Here is a 25,068-nt window from a genome sequence, read left to right on the forward strand (position 1 = left end):
CTTGCAAAGGGTTATATGAGAATACAGAGAACTCTCTTGAGTCTGTGTATGTTAAATATGAATCTGGGCCAATGGCCAACATTGCAGTCTTAACAGAATGTAGTAGCAGGGGATTATCGTGTGCACATGATTTAGCGTAAGAGGTGCAATCTATAGAAAGAAAACCAATCGGCCAAGAACAGATCCCAGAGGTACTCTATGTTTCACATTGGTAAGTACTCATGTATTATTATAGGACACACTTCTATCACAGATGGATAGAAGCCAAGCGAGAGCCAGGTCAGAGATGCCGAACTGACTTTCAAGATAGTATGACCGTATGCTGTGATCTGAGGTATCAGTTGGTGCACTAAGATCCAGTAACAGAAGTACTGAGATAGACTATGACTCAATACTGAGAGGTAACAATTCTTTCTAACAATAGTTAGAAAGAGAGAGAGATGCGGTTGTGTTTTATTCAGTAATGGTTGTAAGTCAACCAAAGGAGGCTAATTTTGGCAAATTTTGTGTTGTCTCAGATATCTTTGGGTGTTGTTCTTCTTTACATTTCCAAAACTCCAAGAAGGTGTTATGCCATGTCTTTGCAGTATCTGTCAGTCTTTCTTGTCAAATCAGTGAGAAGAAACTGACCCTGTGTGCTTGTTGGTGCCCTGAAAACTCTTCTGTGTATCCCAGTCTGTACAGTCTGTATTCAAAGACAACAAGGTTTTAAGCATATAGTTGAACTGGCATTGAAAAGAGCTATGGCTGCTGTGAATGTATGCCTTTGATCCAAGCTTGTAGAATATCAACACAGCAAGTCCTCTTTTCCTCCTGTTCATTAAAGTATGCACATCTCTGGTGATACACGTGTATAGTACCGTAGCTATTATGCAAAACCTGGGTTCTTCAAAGAAAAAGCCACCCTCAGGTGACTGTTAGATATACTGATTCTAGTATCTTATGCATTTCAATGGAACTCAGCAGATTGGAAAAGAGGTCTTACAATTCAGATATTTGTTGTGCCCACTTTCTATCAAACCTTCTTTAGCATTCTGTGCTGAATGATTTTGTATATTACTCTACAGGCTTTTGAGAAGAGAGAGAATTAACTTTTTCCACTCAGCCATTAGTTCTAGTTGAAGGACGACAAAGCAATAGAAAGTGCAGATCATCAGAGTTCTGTGCACAAGTGGTTCACCTTGCTCAAAGTATATCATGTAATTTGGCTGGGGTGGGAATGAGTGGCTTGTGATGTGATATGCCTAAATTATACTGACCACATCCGTATGGCCGGCAGAGTTTGCAGTGTTCTGCATGATCTGATTTTATCATCTCTCCACATCTGCAATGGTTTGTGTGTACCATCAGTTATAATTGCATGGACTGTATGTGCATAATGTTGGATAAATAACACCATGTAAATTTGTTGTCATGTCCACTTCTGGACTATGTGTATATCCATGCTTATATTATCACTGTACAGATGATGTTGTGATACACAATGCCGTCATCTAAAATACATCATATTATGTATAGCATAACAAAAACAAACCTTATCTTACTTTGTGTGTACCATCATGTCCAGTAAAGGTCGGTTTACATGTGTGGTGTTATTATGTGTTCTCCACAAAATCATCATGATGGATGAAAGTGCTAATCTTGTTCCCCATGTTGGCTGCATATTTTATTTTCCCTGCGACACGTGTTGCAGAGCATATAGACCTTATCAAGTTTGTCTGTCCCATCAGTCTGAAACGCAGTCAGGCATCATGCTAAATTTTTATGCTTCATGGTATATTAGTGAAGTTCTCTTCATTCTAACGTCCTTAATCTGAGGGCAACCACAAGCAGTCATGAGGAAGTGACACTCTCCTGCAGAATAATTTAGAGCACTATCAATATCTGGCACTGGTGTAATAGTAGACTATTACAAAAGGAAATACATAACCATATCGATTTCCTTCCTCATTACGTTTTGACTTTGATATGATTGATATATTTTGCACAATGGAGACAAATCAGACCAAATGATAAGCAAAAGACAAAATTCTTTGATGCTTTTTGATGAGGCTCTGACACAGCTGTCATGAATGTTGCATGATCTAAGTAATATTTCCATACTATACTTGCTATACTATGTTGGCTCTGTTTATCCAGTCATCTGCAGGAATATATTCTGTACATTGTTTTAGGATGAAAAACATTTTCAGTATCATGATCCTTTAGTAGAGTGGGACAAGCCAATCAGAATCAGCTCCCTCTTTCAGAGCTAAAAAAAAAGCTCCATGATTTCATAGCAGTGTTACAGTCTAGAGCTCTTGACCATGAGTGGAGGACTGTGAACTTAACTTTAGAATCTACCTTTGCCTTATAATAAATCTATTAACTCAGGCAAAGATGTACCTTTGGCTTTCCAGAAATCCCTCCATACCCTTTACCACTATCCAATTCTGTACTTATGTGACAGATTGGGATTGCTTCTCGATACTGGTCACTGTGGTGTGGGTTGTGGGTTAGAATTATGACACTTGATATTTTCCATCTGTATTTTTTTTCTTTTTTTGTGCATGGAAATGCAGCTTGATGTCCTTTGTTGAAGTGGGCACAGCCTTAATGTAAGCACAGCCGAATGCCTCTGAGGAAGCAAATCGGCCGTGTGATGAGCTCGAACTAAATGACTATCTTACTGCAATTCTCGCCAGGGCTGGGATGCTTTAATACAAAGTACGACATAAAAGGCTGGGAGCCTCGTCTCACATACGGCACACAAATCAAAGAGCAGACAGGCGAATGACACCAAGCTTTCCTCTGATCCTCAAGGAGTCAAGAACGGGAACGAGTGGTTGACAGTGCTCCTTAAATCGCTCCGTCTCCCCACCCGAGTGATTCTCCTGCCTCTTCTTGCCCTCTCACTCTGCCCTTTTCTCTCTCGTTCTCAGCTTTTGTGATTTAATCTTTCTTTTGATTGACTCCAGTTTTTTTTTGCCCCGCTCGTCACAGCTGGCTGGGAAGTTAAGGCCGTTAAGGGTTAGTATCGATGTGATGAGCCCAAATCGTTCTGCTTTCATGGTGCCCTTGAAACTTGGTGAGGTCGCACTGCAGATGCCTGTGCACATCCCAGAGTACACTGAGGGTAAAACAACCCACTCATGGAGTTACAGTAACTGTATACGTATGTGAGTATGTGAATTTGTGGGATATCTAGGTAGCACTAATGTGTTGTAGATTCCTGTCTGATTGTGATTAATTAGATGATGAGGAGTGTGTGCTGACAAGCTGCTTATTCTGATTAGCAAGAGAGGCAGAACTAACGAGGCTCATGAACCTCCACACCAAGCTTCCGTAGCATATCTGCATAGTGTCTTCACTCTCGTCTCGCAGCTTTAGTTTTCTGTCACCCCTCAGCTTTATGAGTCAGTGGCTCTCTTCTGATTACCATATAACAAATGCTCTCTTTATACTTATCATTATCTCCCTCTTACAGATGACAACTTTAATTCGTAAACAATAAAACAACACCCCTGCCAACCCAGCCTGGTTTAACAAGTTAGTCATTAGTGGTGGTGAAGTTTTGATAGGTTTGCTGTGTATCTGACTACTAAGTCAGTTATTTAGCTGACTGCTGTCAACGCTCTGACTTTCCTTTACTTAGGTTAATGTCAGCAAGTTTGTTTCAGCAAGTCACACATAACATTTTGTTCATTTTGTCGTTTCTGTGTATTGTTTCCTGCTTGTGACTCCTCCCACTTATTACACAAGTTGCAACCACACGTACATCTCATCTATTGTTAATATAAACAGTCTCAATAGTGCAGCTTTAAGTCACTGAGAGGAATGCAAATTTATGAAACATACAGTGGAGTGTTTGCCACTATTTTATAAAAACCTATATGAAACAGTGAGTGCAGCACTTCACTTGCCAAAGAACACCTCTTAGCTGCTCCAAAAACGGGGTAAAGTATAGTGAGAGTAGTGTACTGGTTAAAAGATAAGCTCTGCAAGTGGTTCAAGTGAGAAAAATATTACATCCACCCTTGCAAAGCCCTGACATCGCTTAGCATTACCCTAAAATATGACTCTGTAGACTAAACGGGGCTTTACAGAATCACCTCTAATAAAAAATTGGACTACCTAGGCCTCTAAATGAATCACCACTGTTCCAACAGTTATGAGTTGTTCCATGTTCCACCCTATTAAAATTAAATTGCTTTGTGGCTCTGGGGTTCAACAGTGGTATTACATGAATTATAAGTGGAAAAAATATTTACAGAATTATACAGTAGTTGGTAGCATACATTTGAAACCTACTAATGAGTGTCTTTATATACTTTACAGTACAAATAAAGAGTTATATGCTTCTCTAATGACCGTACACAACATGGAGGATTTAAGGGTTTCCTGATAAATAAAAGGTTGCTATTTCAGTTGTGATTTTTTTTCCCCCTCTGCATGGATCTGCTTCCTTCCCCATCTGACTTGTGTAATTGTCCTCCCTTCCTGCCGACTTCTTTCAACCAAATGGCAGGTGTCCAGTTTATTTTCCAGCCACGGATGGGAGGAAAATTAAAAAGATGGCTAAGCTCCAAACAATCAAATATCAATTACAGTACAGCTAGACTGTAAGTCAGTACTTGGAAAGGGCTCTTGCAAGCTTCGTCACTTTTTGAATTTGGTGATCTTGTGTGCTCAGTGCTCAATTCACCAATGCACAGCAATGTTTTTTTTTTTTTCTTAATCTGGAAAGATCAGACTTTCCTGAAGAAAAAAATAAATCCATCCTAAAGATATCTGCTGCAGATGGATAGACTCCTCTAGAAATGTGGAAATTCGAGTTAAAGTGGATTTACCCTCCCTGTTTGCTGAATATAGCTTCTCCTCCTGTGGAGGAAGGCGTTCTCAGTTGTAGCTGTCTAGCTCATCTGTTTCCCACAGATGGCTTGTCATTCATTCAGTCTACAACTCACCAGAGATCCAAATTTCCTCAGAAAGTTTTGCTAAGCACGTCCCTCTGAGTCATCCCAGCTCTCTGTGTTTCTCTATGATTATGGATATTTCTCAGAGGGCTCGTGACTGTTGTTTATTGTCTCCATTGATGGGTGATGGACAGAACATCCGCGCTAGCTTAGTGACATATACAAAAACACACAGACACACACATGCAAAAACTGGAAGGCCTGTGAAGCTGCGTGACATTAGAAGAATGATAACTCCTCCAGCATACAAACATGGCTCGGAGATAAAAAGACACAGTTGGTTGAAAGAGAGAAAAAATGTGCACTACACATACACTGTTGTACACACTACAATTTTACTGTTGGAAACACACTAATCATGAGTGCATTGTCTTCCATTACTGCGAGTCAGGCAGGTAATCAAGTGGCTGTTTCCATGAGTTCTCTGCTCATTAGCACTCATTAGTGTTTTCCTCTTCGCTCTGCTACTTCCATGATCCTGATTATGTGTGGATCTGAAGTTGGCTTGACGAGAACAGAGACTTCTTAGAGAAACAGCACCAGACCTCATTTATCAAGTGAGCATGCAGCCAGAATTTTATCATTACATTTAGCCTATTTTTCTGAGATAATAAGCGTTTATGTGTTGGATTTTTTTTTTCAATTTTAAATGAAGTATCTACATTTAAACCTGTGACCCCTTGATCTGTAGCCATTCAAGTCAGGAAAGATTTGCATACTTGTCATTTAAATGGAGCTTCACTGATTTTACTCATCAGGTTTAGTGGACTCACATGTGGAGGGATCTGAGAACACAGACATTCTGATATTATGGCTTATTTCAGCTTTAAGCAAATTTGAACAGAAATCTTAACTGTTTAATGTCTGGGGTGTCATGAACATTTACAAGCTAGAAATTTGGCTGAGTTGCATTAAGTGAAGTGTAGAATCCAGTGTTTTTGGAACTTCATCCATAATTAGGGATATTTCGGCCACTGCTACTATGGTTTTGTATATCATTTTTAAAATCTAATATCCACAGCAATTAAATTCATGGGTAGCTCTTTAAATGTACACACAGACATGATTGTTGTTGAACCTGTCCTTTGCAACTGTATTCATTTCAAGGCAGATTTAATCAGGCTTTCTTTTATTTGGAATACACGTGTAAAACCTAACAATTTTTACACATGTGTTCCTAAAACACAACAATGAAGCATCATTGTTTTGCATAGAACACTTTTGAAGCGCATGAAACTCGGCACATTTTGCCCTGAAAAGCAAACAGATTAGATATTCCCACAGCTTTTTGTTTCCACCACTCAGTCCTTCAGGGGATACAGACTGACACTGTCAATACAACACAATCCCGTCAGTGTAACTGTCACTGTCAAGACATGATACAAACCAGCTTCAGAGAATAGGCCAACAGCAATGCAGGTGGTGGCAAATGTGTCCTTTTTGAAAATGATATGTATCTTTTAAGTACCATTCAGTGGTTCAGTGGATTACTTTTTAAAGATGACCACAGTTTATAATGTGATAATCTGACTCAGTGTGGATAAAAGCCTCCCACTCAGGTGGCCAATGGCAAAGGCCTATCTGTACAGGAAACAGTAACCTTGGAGCTAGCAACCTGCAGACTGAAAATGGTAACCTAACGCTAACCTGGTTGCTATCAGTGTAAAGTAAAAAGCTAGCAGTTTTTGCCTTTTCCTTTTCAGAGATTTAGCCATTTAATGCTATGACTCAACTCCCCAGATGTAAATGCTCTGCCAAAGTTCCACCTTGACACTATTTTTTTCAGGCAGTCCTTAATCCAGCATGATACAGCCCTATAAATCTGACACTAATATTGTAGCATCTGTATGTCTTGGTCTATTGCAAATGGAAAAAGACCAACCTTTTTCACTGAGTGTTAAGTATTCTAGGGAAGATTAAAAACACTATCGCTATATACCTGAATAAGAACATTTCTGACTCCCTACATTCCTCTAAGTCTCCCCACACAAAACAAAATGAGCTTTCTTGCATTATTCATTCCCCATAACCCATAGTATGCCGCTTCCCTTGATCTTTTTCTGACAATTTTATTAGATCTGCAGACTCATTTTCATTTTGTCTGACAATTTTATCTCACTAACATTTTATTGGGCCAGCAGTTTTCATTGCTATAAAAATCAAAGGCACAGTGAGCCACTAACAGCAGGGAGACACTGTCATCCTCTTCACTCCAGCATTCAGATCCTCCTGTTCTACCCCATTGAATTGATTGGAAATCTAAAGTGCGTACCACCTGTAAATTTCACAAGAGGCCACTGTGTGAGTGTGTAAAGGTCTTTTGTAGTCATGCTCTGGCAAATGCCCTCTTTCAGCATTAAAATTCTTCAGATTATGGCTTTGTGGTTAAGGTTGGAAAAGTTCCCACAATCAGGCATTTTTAAGGACATCTCAGTGGTGGAATTTGTATTTCAACAATGGCATAATAAATGAGGACTGGCATCAGCGCTGATTAATGAAGTCTTCATTATCTCCTGTTTTCTCTCTTCTTTTCATTCTCACTCTCGTATGGACTCATTGTTTTGCCTGGTTAGATGGTGCCGATCTAGTGCCTCATAATGAGACGGGGAACAATAGCAGAGTACTTTTTCACTTCTCCTCCTTAGTGATACTTGTTCTTTTGTCTGCATCTTCAATGAATGACTCCTGAATGTCACTCTTTTTTTATCTCTCCCCTTCATTTTCTGCAAACAGTTGTCATTGATTCTTAACTATGAATGGTGAATGGAATGAATGAGAGGACCTTTCCATTTATAACACTGCTTAATTTCGACTGTGTGCTCTTCGTAGGCTTTAAACCAAAACACCAGTTTATAAAATTCAAATGCATGAATGTGCATGATTTTGACATGAGTAAATGTCGGATGACTGTCTTTTTAAAGGAACAGTGGTTGTAATTCTGCATGGCAGCGTGCATATCCTATTAGATACTATCTATTACAGAAATGGAATTACCCTCAGTTAATTTCATTTGAGTAATATTGGGCTAATAGAAGTGTGTGATGCTTTGTGCTGAATATGAATCGAGTGAACAGAATTATACATTCATATCACACGAACCTGCAACTTCTGGAATGTGAGAGGGGCTGGATTTCAAGGTATTCTTTTTCTTCCCTTGCACTTTCTCTCTCTCTTTCCTTTCTCTGACACACACAACACAAAAGAGTACAGTAAAACCTAAGCTAGCCTTGGTCCTGTGCCAAGATATTCAACACTAAGTGAAATAAATGACTTTAATCTGGCAGTGCAGCACGTAAACGGTGCATTAATGGAATTACGTACATCGCTCATCTCCACCGAAAAAACAAACAAAGTAAAGCTTGAATGTTTTGGAGGCTTGTAAATGAGAAGCATTTTGTATGACAGTCACACACAATGTTCTGGAGGTGTTATTGTTCCTGTGGAGACTATTGTGACTTTTCTGAATCAAAATAATACACGTTCATATCAAAAACAAGTCAAGTATCAAGCGTTTGAGAGCAAGCCTGAGTCAAATCATTATTTTTAAAACAATATGGAATTTAGTTGCAAGTCTTTAAGTTTTTTGAATGTTGATCATAAAGAGATTTGAACGTGTAGCTCTCAAAACTTTATTAATAGAGTTTATTTAACATAATTGAGACCGTGTCCCGTCAACAAACACCTGCACAAATTAAATGTTATGGTGTATGGCTGTGCAAGGTTTGCCTGTAGCTGATTCACATTTTAAGCTAGGCTAGTGGTGCAGCTCTGTATGTTAGCATGCTAACATTAGCATTTAGCTCAAAGCACCACTGTGCCTTAAAGTTTCTCATCTTTCATCAAGGTGTGAACTCAATGCATATATGTGCATTTCAGCACGGATTTTGTATATTCTGTCAGTATAGGAACAACTTATTACTAGCTGGGAAAGCTACTGCATCCTCCCTGCAAAGTTCTATGTTCTTGTCTTAGCCTCTCTGTGGTAGTGCACAAGTGTTCCTGTGAGTCTGTATGTGCATTTGATGGATGCTTGTGGTGGAGCTGGATGAAAGCAAACTAGTATTACAATCCCCCCCCACACACACACACAGTTGCACTGCCGTCTCGTGGTTGCCAGGAGTGACAGGACACCTTTCAGCACAACACAGTTTTCATCATTTCTTTAGGTTGCTGTGTGTATGTGTGTGTAAAATCTATCCAGCTATTGATTCATGCAGCATGTGTCACAGCGGACACTGAGCCCGCCTTTTAACTAAATGATGTAAACACTTCCAGTTCAGCCAGGATGACTGCTAAACTATTTCTTTTGCACCTTAATGAGATTAAGTGTGATTAATCCTCCTCCATCTGTTCAATATTAGAGTTCTCCAGATTCTACGCTGCACTAATAGTTCACTCCAATATTGAGTTGCATGCTGCAAGAGTGATGGGCATAATAAAAATAAGAAAATATAGGAAAAGGAAAGAAAGGAAAAGAAAGAGGAGGAAATAAATTAAAGGAGATGACATGAATAGAACAAAGGAAAGGAAAGAAGAGGAAGTGAAGGCAAAGGAAAGAAAAGCAAAGGCATTGGCCCACCTCTGTATTGGCTCTGACCTCAAAGCTACTGTACATGGCAATCCTACATCAAAGAACCATGGCGCTTGAGCAACCACACATATACACACATGCAATATGCAAATGAACATGTACATTTTGCATGTATATGTTATTTGCATTTCAAACATGCTCACATTTGTATTTCAAATATATTCAATTAAACACACAACAGTAAGTCCTAATCTGGTTGCATTGCTGACACCCACAGAAGGTGAGCTGGGGCTGATCACTATTACTGATCCCAATAGACAACTATGCTCTTTCTCTTTAATGGTGTATGAACACCCATGTGAGATTTATGCAAAAATGTTCTACACGTAGTAACCTAGTTCACCAAGTAACCTAGCAACACTAGAGTCAGCTGGTTAGAAGTGTGTGTGTGTGTGTCCATCCCACTGCCTGTGTGTGATTTGCATATGGATGCAGCTGCAACCCGTATCTGTCACGATTGGCGGCGTCGTCGACGCAGAAATTAGCTGAACCCCGATGCAGAGTCAAAAAGAGCAGGCAGGCAGGCAGATCCAAGCAAAAGTCTTTAATTGAACTAAACTAAACACAAAAGCACACTTACTGTGGAAAAACTAGGCATGGCATGGCAGGGCAGGGCAGGGCAAGGCAAGGCAAGGCAAGGCAAGGCAAGGCAAGGCAAGGCAAGGCAAGGCAAGGCAAGACCAACGACACGATCCGATCATGGCATGGGGGAAAAACACAGACGCTCTGACAACAGTGACTGGGAAGACAAGGACTAAATAGACAAGACAACGAGACACAGGTGACACACATCAGGAGGGAGAAAGCAATCAGGAAAACTAAAAGCAAAGCTACATGAAAACAGGGCACACAGGGGAAGAGACACTTTCAAAATAAAACAGGACATGACAAAAACCTTGAACATAAAACATGGAAACACATGACAAGACAAACATGAAACATGGCACATGGACTGAAATCAAAAGACAAAGTATAATCAAAAACCAGGCATGACAGAACCCCCCCCTTAAGGGACAGATCCCAGATGTCCCTCAAAAAGAAAAAACAGTGCTAAACCAGGCTGGGCAGGTGGAGGGGAACCAGGAAGGAGGGAAAAACCAAAGGGCATGAAATCAAGAAAAAACAAAGTCAGTGACACAGCCATTCAGGCAATAAGTCTCAGGCGGGCGGCCCCAGTTCAACACCCAGGTGGGGCTTGACGTGTCAGGGGGTCTGCCCAAATGCTGGGCCAGGACACAATGTGAGGCCTCAGGCGGTCTGCCCAAATGCTGGGCCAGGACACAATGTGAGGCCTCAGGCGGTCTGCCTGAATGCTGGGCCAGGGCCAAAGGCCGATCCAAGAGCCGCCTCTGTGGCGACCTGATGTGACGTGGAGATCCGGTGACCTGACATGGAAACCTGACGAGACGTGGAGACTTGGTGACCTGACGAAGAGACCGGGTGAGACGAGGCGTGAAGGCAGACAGACCCAGCCCTGGAACAGTGGGCCGCGGTCCATCAGCTGAAGCATGGGGCCCTGGCGTAGCTTGGGGTGCTGGTGGACCCAGACCTGGAACAGTGGGCTGCGGTCCATCAGCTGAAGCATAGAGCCCTGGCGTAGCTTGGGGTGCTGGTGAACCCAGTCCTGGAACAGTGGGCTGCGGTCCATCAGCTGAAGCTTGGAGTCCTGAGACGGCGGGTGGCCTGGTCCGTGGGGCTGGGACAGGAACGGAGACCTCCGCGGCGGCAGGCGGCCTGGTTCGCGGAGCAGGGACAGGAACGAAGACCTCCGCGGCGGCAGGCAGCCTGGTCCGCGGAGCAGGAACAGGTACAGGAACGGAGACCTCCGCGGCGGCAGGCGGCCTGGTTCGCGGAGCAGGGACAGGAACTGTGACCTCCGCGGCGGCAGGCGGCCTGGTTCGCGGAGCAGGGACAGGAACTGTGACCTCCGCGGCGGCAGGCGGCCTGGTCCGCGGAGCAGGAACAGGTACAGGAACGGAGACCTCCGCGGCGGCAGGCATCCTGGTTCGCGGAGCAGGGACAGGAACTGTGACCTCCGCGGCGGCAGGCGGCCTGGTCCGCGGAGCAGGAACAGGTACAGGAACGGAGATCTCCGCGGCGGCAGGCGGCCTGGTTCGCGGAGCAGGGACAGGAACTGTGACCTCCGCGGCGGCAGGCGGCCTGGTCCGCGGAGCAGGAACAGGTACAGGAACTGTGACCTCCGCGGCGGCAGGCGGCCTGGTCCGCGGAGCAGGAACAGGGACAGGAACGAAGGTCTCCGCGGCGGCAGGCGGCCTGGTCCGCGGAGCAGGAACAGGGACAGGAACTGTGACCTCCGCGGCGGCAGGCGGCTCGGTCCGCGGAGCAGGTACAGGTACGAAGATCTCCGCGGCGGCAGGCGGCTCAGTCCGCGGAGTCTGCACCGGCTGTGGGAAGCCTGTCGCTGGGTGCAGGCCTCCCCTGGACCTCAAGCGGTGCATGTGCACCTTCCAGAGGTGGCCCAGACTGGGAGGGGGCCTGATTGCCAGTCTGGTGCCCCAAAACGGTGACTCTGCGGGGTTCATTGTGGTCAGAGCGTTCTGTCACGATTGGCGGCGTCGTCGACGCAGAAATTAGCTGAACCCCGATGCAGAGTCAAAAAGAGCAGGCAGGCAGGCAGATCCAAGCAAAAGTCTTTAATTGAACTAAACTAAACACAAAAGCACACTTACTGTGGAAAAACTAGGCATGGCATGGCAAGGCAGGGCAGGGCAGGGCAAGGCAAGGCAAGGCAAGGCAAGGCAAGGCAAGGCAAGGCAAGGCAAGGCAAGACCAACGACACGATCCGATCATGGCATGGGGGAAAAACACAGACGCTCTGACAACAGTGACTGGGAAGACAAGGACTAAATAGACAAGACAACGAGACACAGGTGACACACATCAGGAGGGAGAAAGCAATCAGGAAAACTAAAAGCAAAGCTACATGAAAACAGGGCACACAGGGGAAGAGACACTTTCAAAATAAAACAGGACATGACAAAAACCTTGAACATAAAACATGGAAACACATGACAAGACAAACATGAAACATGGCACATGGACTGAAATCAAAAGACAAAGTATAATCAAAAACCAGGCATGACAGTATCCATGTATATGCTGCATTCGGAGAAGTAGTGACTGCATGTTGGGATTCCGTCTCCAAACCGGTAAAGTTATGAATTAAAACCAGAGTGATCTGGTCACACTGCATGATGTTAGAGCTTTTTTGGATTTTGTCTTTGCTCTCAAGTATGTCTTTCTGTGATATTTTTGTTAGTCTAACACTGGGTCCAGAACATTATAGTTTCTGTGGGACGTCTTTTTTGTTTTTCATTCTTCATTTTGGAAACAGTAGATGACTAAACAATGTCACTACAAAGTTTCATGTGGTTTTTCTGAGTTTGCCCAGTTGTCACAGATGAAAACATGCCGACAAAGCTGAGACAAAGATTGCCACTTGGCACATATGGGAAGATAAAAATTTGTGTGTGAGTTTGTGTGTGTGTGCGTCTGCATAAGATAGATTGTCAGTGAAAAAATGAAAATAAATCACTCAAGACTGGAGTCCTTGTTCCAGTTTACAAGCATGTTGGCATAGTTGAGAATGAAAGCAGCCGCCAACCATGGTGGAAATTGCTGCTCACACTATTTGAACAGCTCAATTCCAAACAAAACTGAAATATGAAAATGCACCACTGCTTAGGCTGCAGAAGAGAGTTTTTCTGCCCAAGCAGAAATATAAGTTACATCCATTAGATCCAAGATATTATTTAGGGACCTGGTAGTTTGCAGCCTGTTGTAGGTCACTGTTCATCTGTTCATTTGCTGTAACACTACATGCTTCGAGTATGATAAATGTTAAGGCTGGATTGCACATTACATTGCTTCATATTGGTCCCTTGTGGGTGTTAAGAATACAGCGCTGGAATGGCAGATTTTATCACAAACAATGGAAAACCTACTGAAAAGAAGTACACTGAATGATTATTGATATAAATCATATCAAAAATGGGATTTGGCTTCCTGTAATCTTTAAGAATCTTAACTTTAATGTGCTTACTTTCCCTTACTGTAATATTTTCTATCTATCTGATTGATAATGGCAGAGCATTCTGAGCTGCTGTGTGGTGTTTGTGCCTGTACGTGCATGTGTGTGTTTTGATTTTCCTCTGAGCCGTGGTTTTCGGATCTGCCTTTGATTTTCTGCCAGGATAGTTTGTAATACAACATAACACGAGAAGAGCAACTAGAGAGACAGAGTGAGAAAGAAGGAGAAGCGATGCACTGAGAGACTGACAGAAAGGCGGAGCGAGGTTTGGACGCAGCGGCGGAGAGAGAGTCATGAAGAGCAAAGGGCCGAGGAGAGAGGAGGCAAATGAAGGAAGAGAAATAGGGAATTAGAAGGACACAATAAAGGAATGGAGGAAAGAAGGGAAGAGTGAGAAAAGTATTGACATTATGGAAAAGCATTATGGAAAAAAAAGTGATATAAAATAATGATGTGAGTACTACAGTGTATGTAACAGTGTGTGTGTGTTTGTGTGTGTGTGATAGGACGAGTGCTTTCCTGCACAAGGTTAAGATCTAATGTCTAATGACTTGACTCTCTCATTGCTTCTGATCTCTGTTTACCCCCCTCTAATATCCCTGGCAGTGTCCTCTCATGTTATCTGAGGTAGAGAGGGAAAATATAGGCCAATTACAAGCAAACAGCACTCTGCTAAGTGGTGTTGGTATTTTCCTTCTCATTAAGTCACAGTCAGAGGCCTTCTCGGGCTTCTTGCAGTGGCTGAAATATACAGATTTGTTTTTAAATGCATTTCTTCATGTTCAGGAGATAGATAGATAGATAGATAGATAGAGAGATAGAGAACTGAAGAGGAAGTAGAGAACAGAAGTAGAAAATTCATCTAATTCCTTGTCAGTTGAGAAACTTGAACACTCAAACTCAGACTGAGCTCCCATCCAATTTCTTCATATCCTTGCTCAAACAGGATTTGTTTGCTCTGAATGTCTGTGTTGTGTGTCACCAGCACAAACAAATTCCAAATGGAAAATAAAGTCCCATGAACTGAAGGTGAATTTAAGTGTTTTTTTAAAAACATAAAAAAAACTGGAGGGGCCAACTTGTTTAACTTGTGCTAAATGTCAGCTGTGCTAACATTTGTTGTAAGAGGAAGAGAGAAAGTGAAAGAACGGAAGATAACAACAGGAGGAGAAGTGAAAGGAAAAAAGCAGGTGGTGCAGCTGAGTGCATGGGAAGGATGAGAGATGGGAAAACAGGGCAAGAGGAGGAGGAGACTAGGAGAGCAAGATAGAGGAATTGCCCCCTAGGCACTCTTCAATTTTGCCCTTATGATGGGAGCATATTTCCCCTGTGCTGTGGCCATCATCTTTCTCTCTCACACATTCGCTCACACTCTCTCTGCCTCCCACTCCAGCCTTTCCTCTCAGTCTTTCTTGCTGCTTTTCTGTTATGTTTTCCTCCTCTCTCACTCTTCTGTGCTTCTCATAGGTTTCTCAAGTGACAGTCCATTGTCAGCCACCTTCAGCAACACCTATTTTTATGTCCAGACTGTGCATGTGAAAGCACATGCGTGTGAGCATGCAGGTTCAGTGTACCCATCTTATCATCTTCCTCCTGCCAATACTCCCCTGAGAGTCTGCAGCAACATCTTCATCCAAAACAAATATAAAAGCATGTGTCAGACCAGCAGGTGCCTTGCATTTTTGAAAATGCACAGCCATTATTTTTCTTAATTTTTCTTTTGACTTCTTCACCAGCCTCCCCCCCCCACCATCATATTTTATGGCTCGTTTTCTACGGGTCATCCTTGAAATGTTCCATCTTTCCCATCATCCTTGATTCTCTCTGGATCCCGATGGGTTAGCTACAGAAGTCACCGGGCTGCCAGTGTGTGTGGTGTGTGTTTGTGTGCATATGCGAAAAAAGCAGTGGAAAAATGAAAATAGATCATTCATGGCTAAAAGCTGAGAAGAGCAAATCAGTCCCTCTGCCAGTTTCCCAGCATGCATGTCTTTCTGGCCCGTGAAGAAGGAAATGCACTCCAGCAAACAGCTGAGCCAATTCCCTTTTGTCTCCATTCCCATTTTTTATACATTTCACTATTGTCTGTTCTACTCTCCATTATGGGTGTGCAGAGCTCCAGTGGTTAATAGCGTATTTGAAGTCTACTGTACTGGCACGTATGGACCAATACCAGACTAACTTTCTTATTGTTTGCCTACAATTCTATAAGGGCTCTGTGCACTTCACCTTCTCATATTCTCAAATGAGTCGACATATCTACCTCCGACCATGCTGCAGCTTCATTCAGCGTGTCTGCGGTCAAACAAAGCCTGCATTTAGTTATACAATACCCACTGCCTTGCCGTGTTAGCCTATTCTAAAAACCAAGACGGTGGGTACCTCGTCCAAATGATTGTCTGCTGTTGTCTCCCATTCTGGTAGTGAAATAAAACCCTGCGAAAGCGGTATGACATCTTATATATGTCAAAGGAAAAGTTTTCAGTTGGTGGATGCACTCACTTTTTTGCTGAGGGTTGGATGAGAAGGTTGAGGCCAGGCTCTTGTCTGTGCATATCTACTTATCTTAGCATATCACTGTCTGCAGGTTGCCTGTCCACCTGATAACAAGACTGCTGGAAGTTAGCACACAACCTCCTCACGAAACCACAATATGGATTTTGTGAGGTTCAAAACTTCCTGTAGGTGTTACTTTAGAACAGAGCCAGGCTAGCCTGTTTTCAGTCATTAAGCTAAGCTAAGCTAAGCTAAGCTAAGCTAAGCTAACTTGCTGCTGAGTGTAGCTTGTGGTATTGATCTATATGTATTCATTTAATGTTAAACTATTTGTCTTAAAACATAACATATATGGTGTCATGAAATATTTTACAAAATTAGATCACTGCTGTCTTCACAGTTGCACAAGAATCAGCTGACTGGCCTTTTTTGCTGCTCCAGTTCCACCCACTACCCCCGCTTCCTCTTAAGTGCTGTGACTTTGTTATAGTTGTTTTGATGTAAAGTTAATGATGTAAGACTGTCTGACTGAATTGTTGTCACTGAAGCTACATTATATTGACTGCTTGGAAAATTTGAATGTACAAATCTTTATTACTAAAAATGAACACTGTTCTCATTGTGGGATTTTCTTTTTGCATCTAAAACTAATGAAATGCTCCTTTATTGAAGGTGTATCTGTTCACCAAACTACATTATGACATTTTTGAACATTCTACCGCAGAGGGAGGTAGGAACGTTTCCTTTAAGGATATATATATATCAAAATATGTGTATCATTTCTGTTATTTCAGCCATTCAATTTACAGTGAAACACCCTTTGACCCACAGCTCACAGAGCTGGCAGAAAGCGGGCAGGCTCAGCTGTTAGCAAAGTGGGTCAGAGCAGCTGGCATGATCACATGAATATTTAAAATGAAAGAGCTCCAGACTGAAGTCTCTGTAACAGTCACGTTGATGCCAAACAGTGTTAAACAATGACAGCATGTTGTACAGCTCTAACTCCCTACTGAGCTTCTACTGAATATTTGTGCCTACACACAGCGGATGTGAGGGTGGGGGGGTGTTTGTCCAAAGAAGAATGAAAATGTAAAGAAAACAAAACGATGTTGAGGACAAAAGGCAAGGATGTAGGCCGGGTGAAATCAAACGTCTCTGAAAATGTAGATGTGGAGTAATGTAATTATTTGGTGTATAACACGTGTCTGTATAATACTTTAATATCTCAACTATTTAACGAAAAACTGAAGAAGAGAGGAGACTGGTGGATGACACACAGATCAGCAGAGGCCAAAAGATGAGCAATGGAAACAAACTTTGTAATTAACACAGAGATATGTTCACAGGCAGAGTCGGACATACTGACAGGTTAAAAAAAAAAAGCAAAGAGAGAAGGAGAGCATAGGGAGGGAGAAACATGACTGGAGGATGGATGGAAGTAGGTCAGGAGGAGAGACTGAGAGGAGAGGGAGACTTGTGAAGCGATGGATAGAGAGAAGGAAATAAAGGAAAGAGACAGCCAAGGTTCGGCTGCCTCTTGTCTACCTCTCTATCTCTTCGGTTGTCTGTATGCACATGGGTGTCTTTTTAACGTGTGCGCACACAGCCACATATTCAGATGTGTGCATGCGTGCCACTGTGACTGACAGTTCCTTGCCAGCAGCCTGCTCCAAAGCCAAAGACTTCATAATAAACAGAACATGGTTTAATTTACTCCTCCAGGCAGAGCAGAGCTGCTCACATTGCTGCCTATTCATAAACAGGAACACACACATGCGAGTGCGGCACACTGCAAAAAGCATCCATCTCGCCAAATCATTTGATATTATTTTTTGAAGGTTTCCCTGCTATTCTCGCAAGCTAAAAAGAGTTAAATTTCTCTTTTAAGAGTTACAAAGGAGACATTTAATTTGCATTTCCTTTCTGTGTAAAGAAATATCAGCTATAATGTGACACTGTAGTTATTATCAAAAAGGGTAAAACTCTTTTTGGATATATTTATGGAAACTGTATCTTAACTTCAGGATTCTGGGTGGGCTCTTCCCATCAGACTGGGCTGACAATTGAGGCACACTGTCAACTGTGGTGAGCTTCTGAATGAAGTGTGCCACAGCCCTGTATGGTCTAAGAACCCTGTGCCACGGCTGTCTGAAATCTGTCCACAGTGGGATGTTGACTTGGAGAGGCCCGTCGTCACGGCTACACCAATGACACGGCTGGATGTGGGTGAGCTTCCTGGGTGGCAGCTCTCATTCAGCCAATCAAGGCAAACAGGCCACGCTCTATTTAATGATTATCCCAGCATCTGTCCCATATCGCTCATCTCGGTGTGAAAGCCGAATCCCATCCAGCCGAGCGTCTCGATTCTGGCTTTCATCGAGTAATTTCATCTCAATTTAATCAAATCTAGAAATGCTTGTGTGCATTATAAACAGGCTGTGTGCCTGTGATTCATTATATAGTTAGTGGAGAGCGTGGTTAACAGAGGATGTGATTACAGCTGCAGCAATTAATGCCAGTCCAATAAAACACATGATTACCACATTTGAATTGTAATCTAGGTTATTATCCCTATCTTGAAAAGAAAGGCAATACAAAGATAGGCCTTATCCTGTTTCCATTCTATTTACTTTTACTTACAGCAGCCGAAGTGCGTGGGTGATAAGGTTTACATTGTGCCATATTCTTGCTGCAGCTTGGCAAGGTGTATTGATTTCATTTCCTGTATTTGTTTTGTGGAGAAGATCTCATCCTCTTCTCCACTTTTATCCTCTTGAGGAAACACCAGGGTTGGTTTCTGCCTGGTCACCTGGATACTGTGAATCATGTTATTGTTCAGCTGGGACTCAAGCAGTGAATTCGCTGCATAATTGACAGCATAGACATTAGTGAATATGCTTGGACGCCTGCCGCCACCCTCTATCCCCCTTATGTTAGGATGCAGGTGATCAATAAGCGCAGTGTTTTCCTCAGCTGTAAATCATGTGAATGCTCGGAGACTCCCTGCGGGCATTGAAGCAGAAAGAAGAGATGGACAGCAACAAGGAGTACTAGGCTGATGTATGTAACGATAAACGGGAGAAGGGAGTGAGATGTGCTAAATGGCAGAGTGAGATAGAAACTAAAGGGACACTGAGAGAGAAAGAACAGCTAATATTCTTGATTTATCAGCCAGGAAGCCTTTGAGATGAATGAGAAAAAAGAAAGCTGTCTGTGGCCGCTTATTGCACTGTGCAGGATGAATGCTTGCTATTGCGTTATTTGTCTTCGGTTGTGTAAAAAATGAAGTGTAAAATCAATAAAAATGTTAATCAGAATAAGAAAAAAAACATTGTTATCACTTTCAATTTAGCAGACATCTTGACAGAAGAGAGAAAACAATCTGGACATCACTTTACAAAGTCTATTTCTTTTTCTTATTATTCATTTATGATGTCAAATCTTGAATTACACTCCACTGCACCTCTCATAGTACAGTGCAGTACATCCTGTACTCACCCTAAATCATATCACATGTTATAGCCCTTGGTGCAATTCAGGTGTAGCAGCTATTGAACTAGCAGAAGAGTGGTTGGCAGTGATCAGCAACACCTACTCATCATCTCAGAATTGTTCTGTGTAATAAGAAAGACGAATATTTCTAATTGCAAGACTTAACATTAGATTCAATTATTTGATAAGATTAACATTTTTATTCATAAATTCAGTGTGTTCACTGCTGTCTCCTGAGTTATAAGTCCTAAATAGTTATTCTTCTTGTGCCTCTAGGTGAGACCGGTGCAACCCTGTCACGCCCACAGCGCCCCCTTTCGGCCCGGACGGCCCACCATGCCCCGGCGCCTGTGAAAGGGTATCATGTTAGCCGTAGCATGTCCCAGCATTCCTCTGGTGGTGGCGGAGGAGGCCCCTGCCACTGCACGCCTGAGGATTGTGATGGCCCGGGCAGAGACTACTACCAGGGTCACAGCGATGGCCACTATTACCCTCCAGGAGGTCCAGCTGAGGCCCTGGCACTGGAGAGGCACCATTCCCACTCCCATTCCCACTCCCATAGCCACTCTGGAGGAGGAACCTTTCCCCGCTCCCACCCCAGCCAGCACCCACCTCTCCAGTCATTTGACTCTTGCGAGGAGTGCCTGTCCTCTGGCCACGGAGGGAAGATGCACCGCATTCCCCCGAACCTGATAGACCAGTTTGAGAAGCAGGTACCCTTTCATCCTGATGGCTTCCACACACTGCAGTACCAGCGCAGCACTAGTGGAGGGGCTGAGCAGCGCAGCGAGAGTCCCTCACGTATCCGCCACCTGGTCAACTCTGTGCAGCGCCTCTTTGCCAAGTCCCATTCTCTGGAGGCACCATCCAAACGGGAGTACAATGGCACAAGAGGGGGCGGGGACTATCGTAGCGAGAGAGGAGGAGGAGGACACCGGAGTGGAGGGGAGGACGGCGGAGGCCACTACTCAGGCCACCAGCCTCGATCTACCAGGAGGAACAAGTCTCGAGAGCGTAGCAAGAGCGGAGATTCACGGCATGAGTCAGGCAGACGCCATCGCAGCAGGACAGCAGGCTGGTGGAGCTCTGATGACAACCTGGACAGCGACAGCAGCTTCCTGGTCAGTGGTGGCAGAAGGGGGTATCCCAGTGGACACGAGAGCCTGGATGCAGCCATCCAGGAGCTCACCATGAAGAGGCCCAAGGAGCGTGCTGGTGGACCAGGGCCTGGGGAGTGCATGGCCTGTACTACAATGGCTCTGACTGGCAGTGAAGGAGGTGGCCACCATGGGCACCACGGCCACTCACTGAAAAGAAGCACTTGGTCAGCCATGACAGTGAGTCAGGCCAGGGAGGTGTACCCATCTGCCAGGGGAGGAGGCTACGACAAAGCCCTTGTGCCTGTGGAGAGTAAGCTGAAGGAGAGGACCTTCCACTACTTGCAGGTGTGTCAGTGTGTGGTTGTGTGTGTTTGCCTGATGTGTGTGTCTGTATGTACACAGAGAATATCTGTGGGTGACTTTTTTTTACTGCTCAATGCTGACCTGCAGCAAAAAGGACCAATATTGCAGGGCTCCCACATAAAAGGACAATTCAGAACAGCATTTGAAGAAAGCACACTTTGCTGTGTTCTCTCCCCGGGAGTCTCATGCAGGTTAACCCTTAGCTTCAGTTTACATGTTCTGCATGACAAATTACCCTCTTCTCAGAGTCATAACTCAAACAAACCCAAGTGCATGTTACCCTTCAAGTGATAGCAGCACTGACCATTTCACATCCATAAATCTTGATTTTGATGATTTAAAAATCATGTTAAAACAGTGATCCTTGTAAATTCCATCCCTAATAATCATCAAATGTACATTTTACTCTGTTTCAGATAAATCCATTTGTATGTTGTCTGTACATATTAGATTACTTTGCTATCGGAGAGCACTAGCAGCTAACATAGTGCAACTGCATGGTGCAGATTTGCCTAAATGTAAAGAAAAATTAGTTTATGTGTCAGGCTCACGTGTAGCTAACAGCTAACTCACTGTCTCCACAACAACATAAACACTCCCTCCTGGCATTATTCAAAGCATAATGGGGACTGTAATGAGACAATCCATGAAAATAACTTCGAAGGGATAAATGCCCACCTGAAAGATCCCATGGACAGGTTTCATATTTGGCAGTGAGTCAGAAAATGAAGAGCAGTTGCCAGAATAGAAAGTTGGAATTGTACTTTCTGCAAACCCGGATACTTTACTAAGTTTGTACATTTCATAGATATCTTATCAACATGTCAGTGAGTTGACTTTCTCATCAGGAAGAGGACTGGACAGCGGTAGCATGAAATCTAGGTGAGACAACATTTCAAGACTGGTTCAATCAACAACATCTTGGTGGCAACACAAGTTGATATTTTTAACAAATCATTTGGTCATTTTTCATCTGTGTGTGTGTAAGCAAACTAACCTTCCTCACAATAACCAAGTGCTTTTTGTGCTCAAAGTAAGACGAGATCTTATGCACAGCATTGTCACAACATAAAATTGACACGTATTTATGTCAATTTAAGCAAATCAAGCATCATCATATTCTGCCGAACATGCAGTGACAACTTTTATTCTGGCAGTTGGCTTGAGAAAACAGTGATTTTCACCCACAAAGAGATTATTTAATGTTGGTCCCACAATCTGTCTCCATACCTAACGCATGCAATTCAGCCTTTACCTTTGATCTCATTTTGTATACATGAATTCCCTAAAATGAAAAGCTAATGGCTTTTACACTGTATCTACAGAGTCAGCTGAAAGAGCACGCACATATAAACACACAAACATGCTCACACAAACCTCCAGCTGTGCCGAGGTAGAGCTGCCATGCAGGCTGTGTTTCTACGGAAACAGCAGGTAGCCACAGGAGTCCCTGGTGTTTTTCCAACTCTCATCCTTTAGACACAGCTGAGGACTGCTGATAGAAGCGACCGAGAGGGCCAGGCCGTGTGTGTTAGTGCTTTCAAAGGACAAACCCCACACAGTTTGCCTTCGCGCCTTAGGCGACCATCACATTCACACCTTAGGACACAAAATGAAGTTCCCCACTGCAGCTTTTCTCCTATCTCCAGGCGTCACTTGCAGTTTTTGTGAGGGAGTGGGGGGCAATATGTGGATTGAATTTTTGTGCTGAGCTTAGATGTGCTGAAGTCAGCCAGACTGATCCATGGCTTCAGTGCAGACAACTTCCTGGAGTTGCAGATGTTGAGCTGTTCAGGTCTACTCCACCTGTACTGCACCTCAGGACAAACTGCAGCACAATGTGAAACATTGTTCTCTGGAAGCAAAATTTGATCACCATTTTCTACCAGACAGGTGCTAGCAGACTGTGTAAAGACTACATATGATACATTAAATGACTTTAAACTTTAAAGCAGCCACAAATATTTTTATGCTGACAGTAACACTAACACAGACAGACAATTGCTGACTATGATGAACATACGTTGTGCAGTCAGCAGCTTAAGCTCTGGATATTTCCCACAAATGTTTGTTGCAACTAAATGGGAATGAATATTGGACTCATATCAATATTCAGAATGTTTGATCTGAGTGATATGAGTTCATATCACTCAGATCATAAGAAGGCCAGAAAAATTCAAATGATATTATATTCAAATGATATCTCTGTATCTGCCAAATGAACACAATCAGCTTCTATCAAAAGATGATACAGATTGTCAGTTTGGTCTTCACGTTCACAAAAGTTATGGCAGGTTTAACTTTTGAATGTTAATGTTTTTTTTTTGTTTGGTTTTTTTTTTTTTTGCTTTTAAGAAAAAGAAATCACACTGTCTCAGAACGCTCACCTGACAAAGAGGCTGTTCGAGCAGAGTTCTCACTCCTCTCAAGCATTCATGTAAAAACTAATGACCAAATGATACACAATTTTTTTCTTCTAATTTTTATCTTTATTCCATGTCTAAAGTCTGTTCAGATGCATTGCTTCATTAAGAAAATAAGAAATGTTCAGCAGTTGAAATGACCAGAAGATGAAGACATAAGAAATTAATGTAAAATATCCTCTTACACCGCTGTGTCAGACCAACATACCTGGTAACACAGGTATGTTGTAGCACCACCATTCTATATACATGACTGTTTATGAAAAAGTGTTTTTGTAGCAAGGAAGACATTTTGATCTTAGAAGTGGTCGTCAGAAGTCATACTCCCAACCTACCCACAAGCATGAACACTACTGTATATACAACCTTATTCTGACAAGTCCATGCTGGGTCATCAATCAAGTTTGCCACACAAAAGCACGAAAAAAAAAATGAAGCAGCTCCAAGTGAAAATTGAAGAAAGAACAAAAATGAAAAATCTTCACGAGTCTGAATTGTCCTGGTCAGAGTCAAAGGAACATGTGCAAGGCTTTCTCCCAAGGCATCAACGGCAATCTCGATGTGCGGCATCAGAACCTGGCACTGTCCATCCTCTAAGCCTCTCCCTTCCCTGCGGCCTGTGTCTAATAGATAAAGAATGATAAAATGAGAATATGGAGCTAGAGTGAAATGAAGACAGAAACAGCAAGGGAAGGAGAGAGAGAGAGAGAGATCGAGGAGAGGAAAAAGCAAGGTAGAGGGATGCAGAGATAGCAGAGCGAGCTCGGGAACTGAGAAAAGATAAAGAGGTGATGGTAGCCAAGGGGCAAAGTGAGAGGAGGAGAGAAAGAACAGGATGAGAAAATGAGAGAGATAGTAAAAGGCCAGAGGGATCGGGAGATTAGGCTGAATCATCTTTTAAGTGATGACCTTAAAAACACACACTCAACTGGATGCCAAACCCTGGGGCCTTGACTATGTGTGTGTGTGTGTGTGTGTGTGTGTGTGTGTTTGTGTGTGCGTGTAGGTATTTTTATTTGGTCACATGTTTGCGTGAGAGTACACACCTCACAGCATTTGCAAAAACTACTACTTTCAGCACAAACAGCTGATGCTGCTTCCTGTTAGAAGTTGTACAGCTATCATAATACTGGAAAAGAAGTGGGATCAAATGGGACCCCCCCCCCCCCACACACACACACACACACACACACACACACACTCACACACATTTCTATATCCAACTGAGTAAAGTAAAATTCATTGTATAAGGTCGATAGTTATCCTCATCCACTATGCTGCAGACAAATCTGCACACGTCAAATGATATGTGTAATGTGAATGGTCTCACACATAGTGACAAACACACAGAAAGCTGTCACCTGACCTGTTTTATCTCACTGTTATGATTTCCTGGCCCACAAACTCTGGTCACATCAAAGCTCAGATGAACTGGCGTACACCACCTGCTGCTGGATGGTGGAGAAAGTGACCACAGCTAGCTAGATAAAATTCCAGATAATTTATGGAAGGGATTGGTGGAAATGAACACAGTATTATGTAAACCTGGGAACTGCTTGTGGACTAAATGGACAAAAAAAACCCCAAAAAACTCAAA

At 43.0% G+C, this 25,068-nt stretch overlaps 1 protein-coding gene across 1 annotated transcript in view; it reads left to right on the forward strand.

Moving 5' to 3' along the window:
• dlgap3 (discs, large (Drosophila) homolog-associated protein 3) overlaps positions 1 to 25,068 on the forward strand; it is a 118,546-nt gene that overhangs the window by 82,629 nt on the left and 10,849 nt on the right. Inside the window, exon 5 of the mRNA XM_046417738.1 lies at positions 19,862 to 21,030. Coding sequence (XP_046273694.1) covers positions 19,963 to 21,030 — 1,068 coding nt within the window. The 5' untranslated portion in view covers positions 19,862 to 19,962. The remainder of the gene's footprint in view (positions 1 to 19,861; positions 21,031 to 25,068) is intronic.

Source organism: Scatophagus argus, chromosome 17 (genome assembly GCF_020382885.2).
Source record: "Scatophagus argus isolate fScaArg1 chromosome 17, fScaArg1.pri, whole genome shotgun sequence".
Classification (NCBI taxonomy): Eukaryota; Metazoa; Chordata; class Actinopteri; family Scatophagidae; genus Scatophagus; species Scatophagus argus.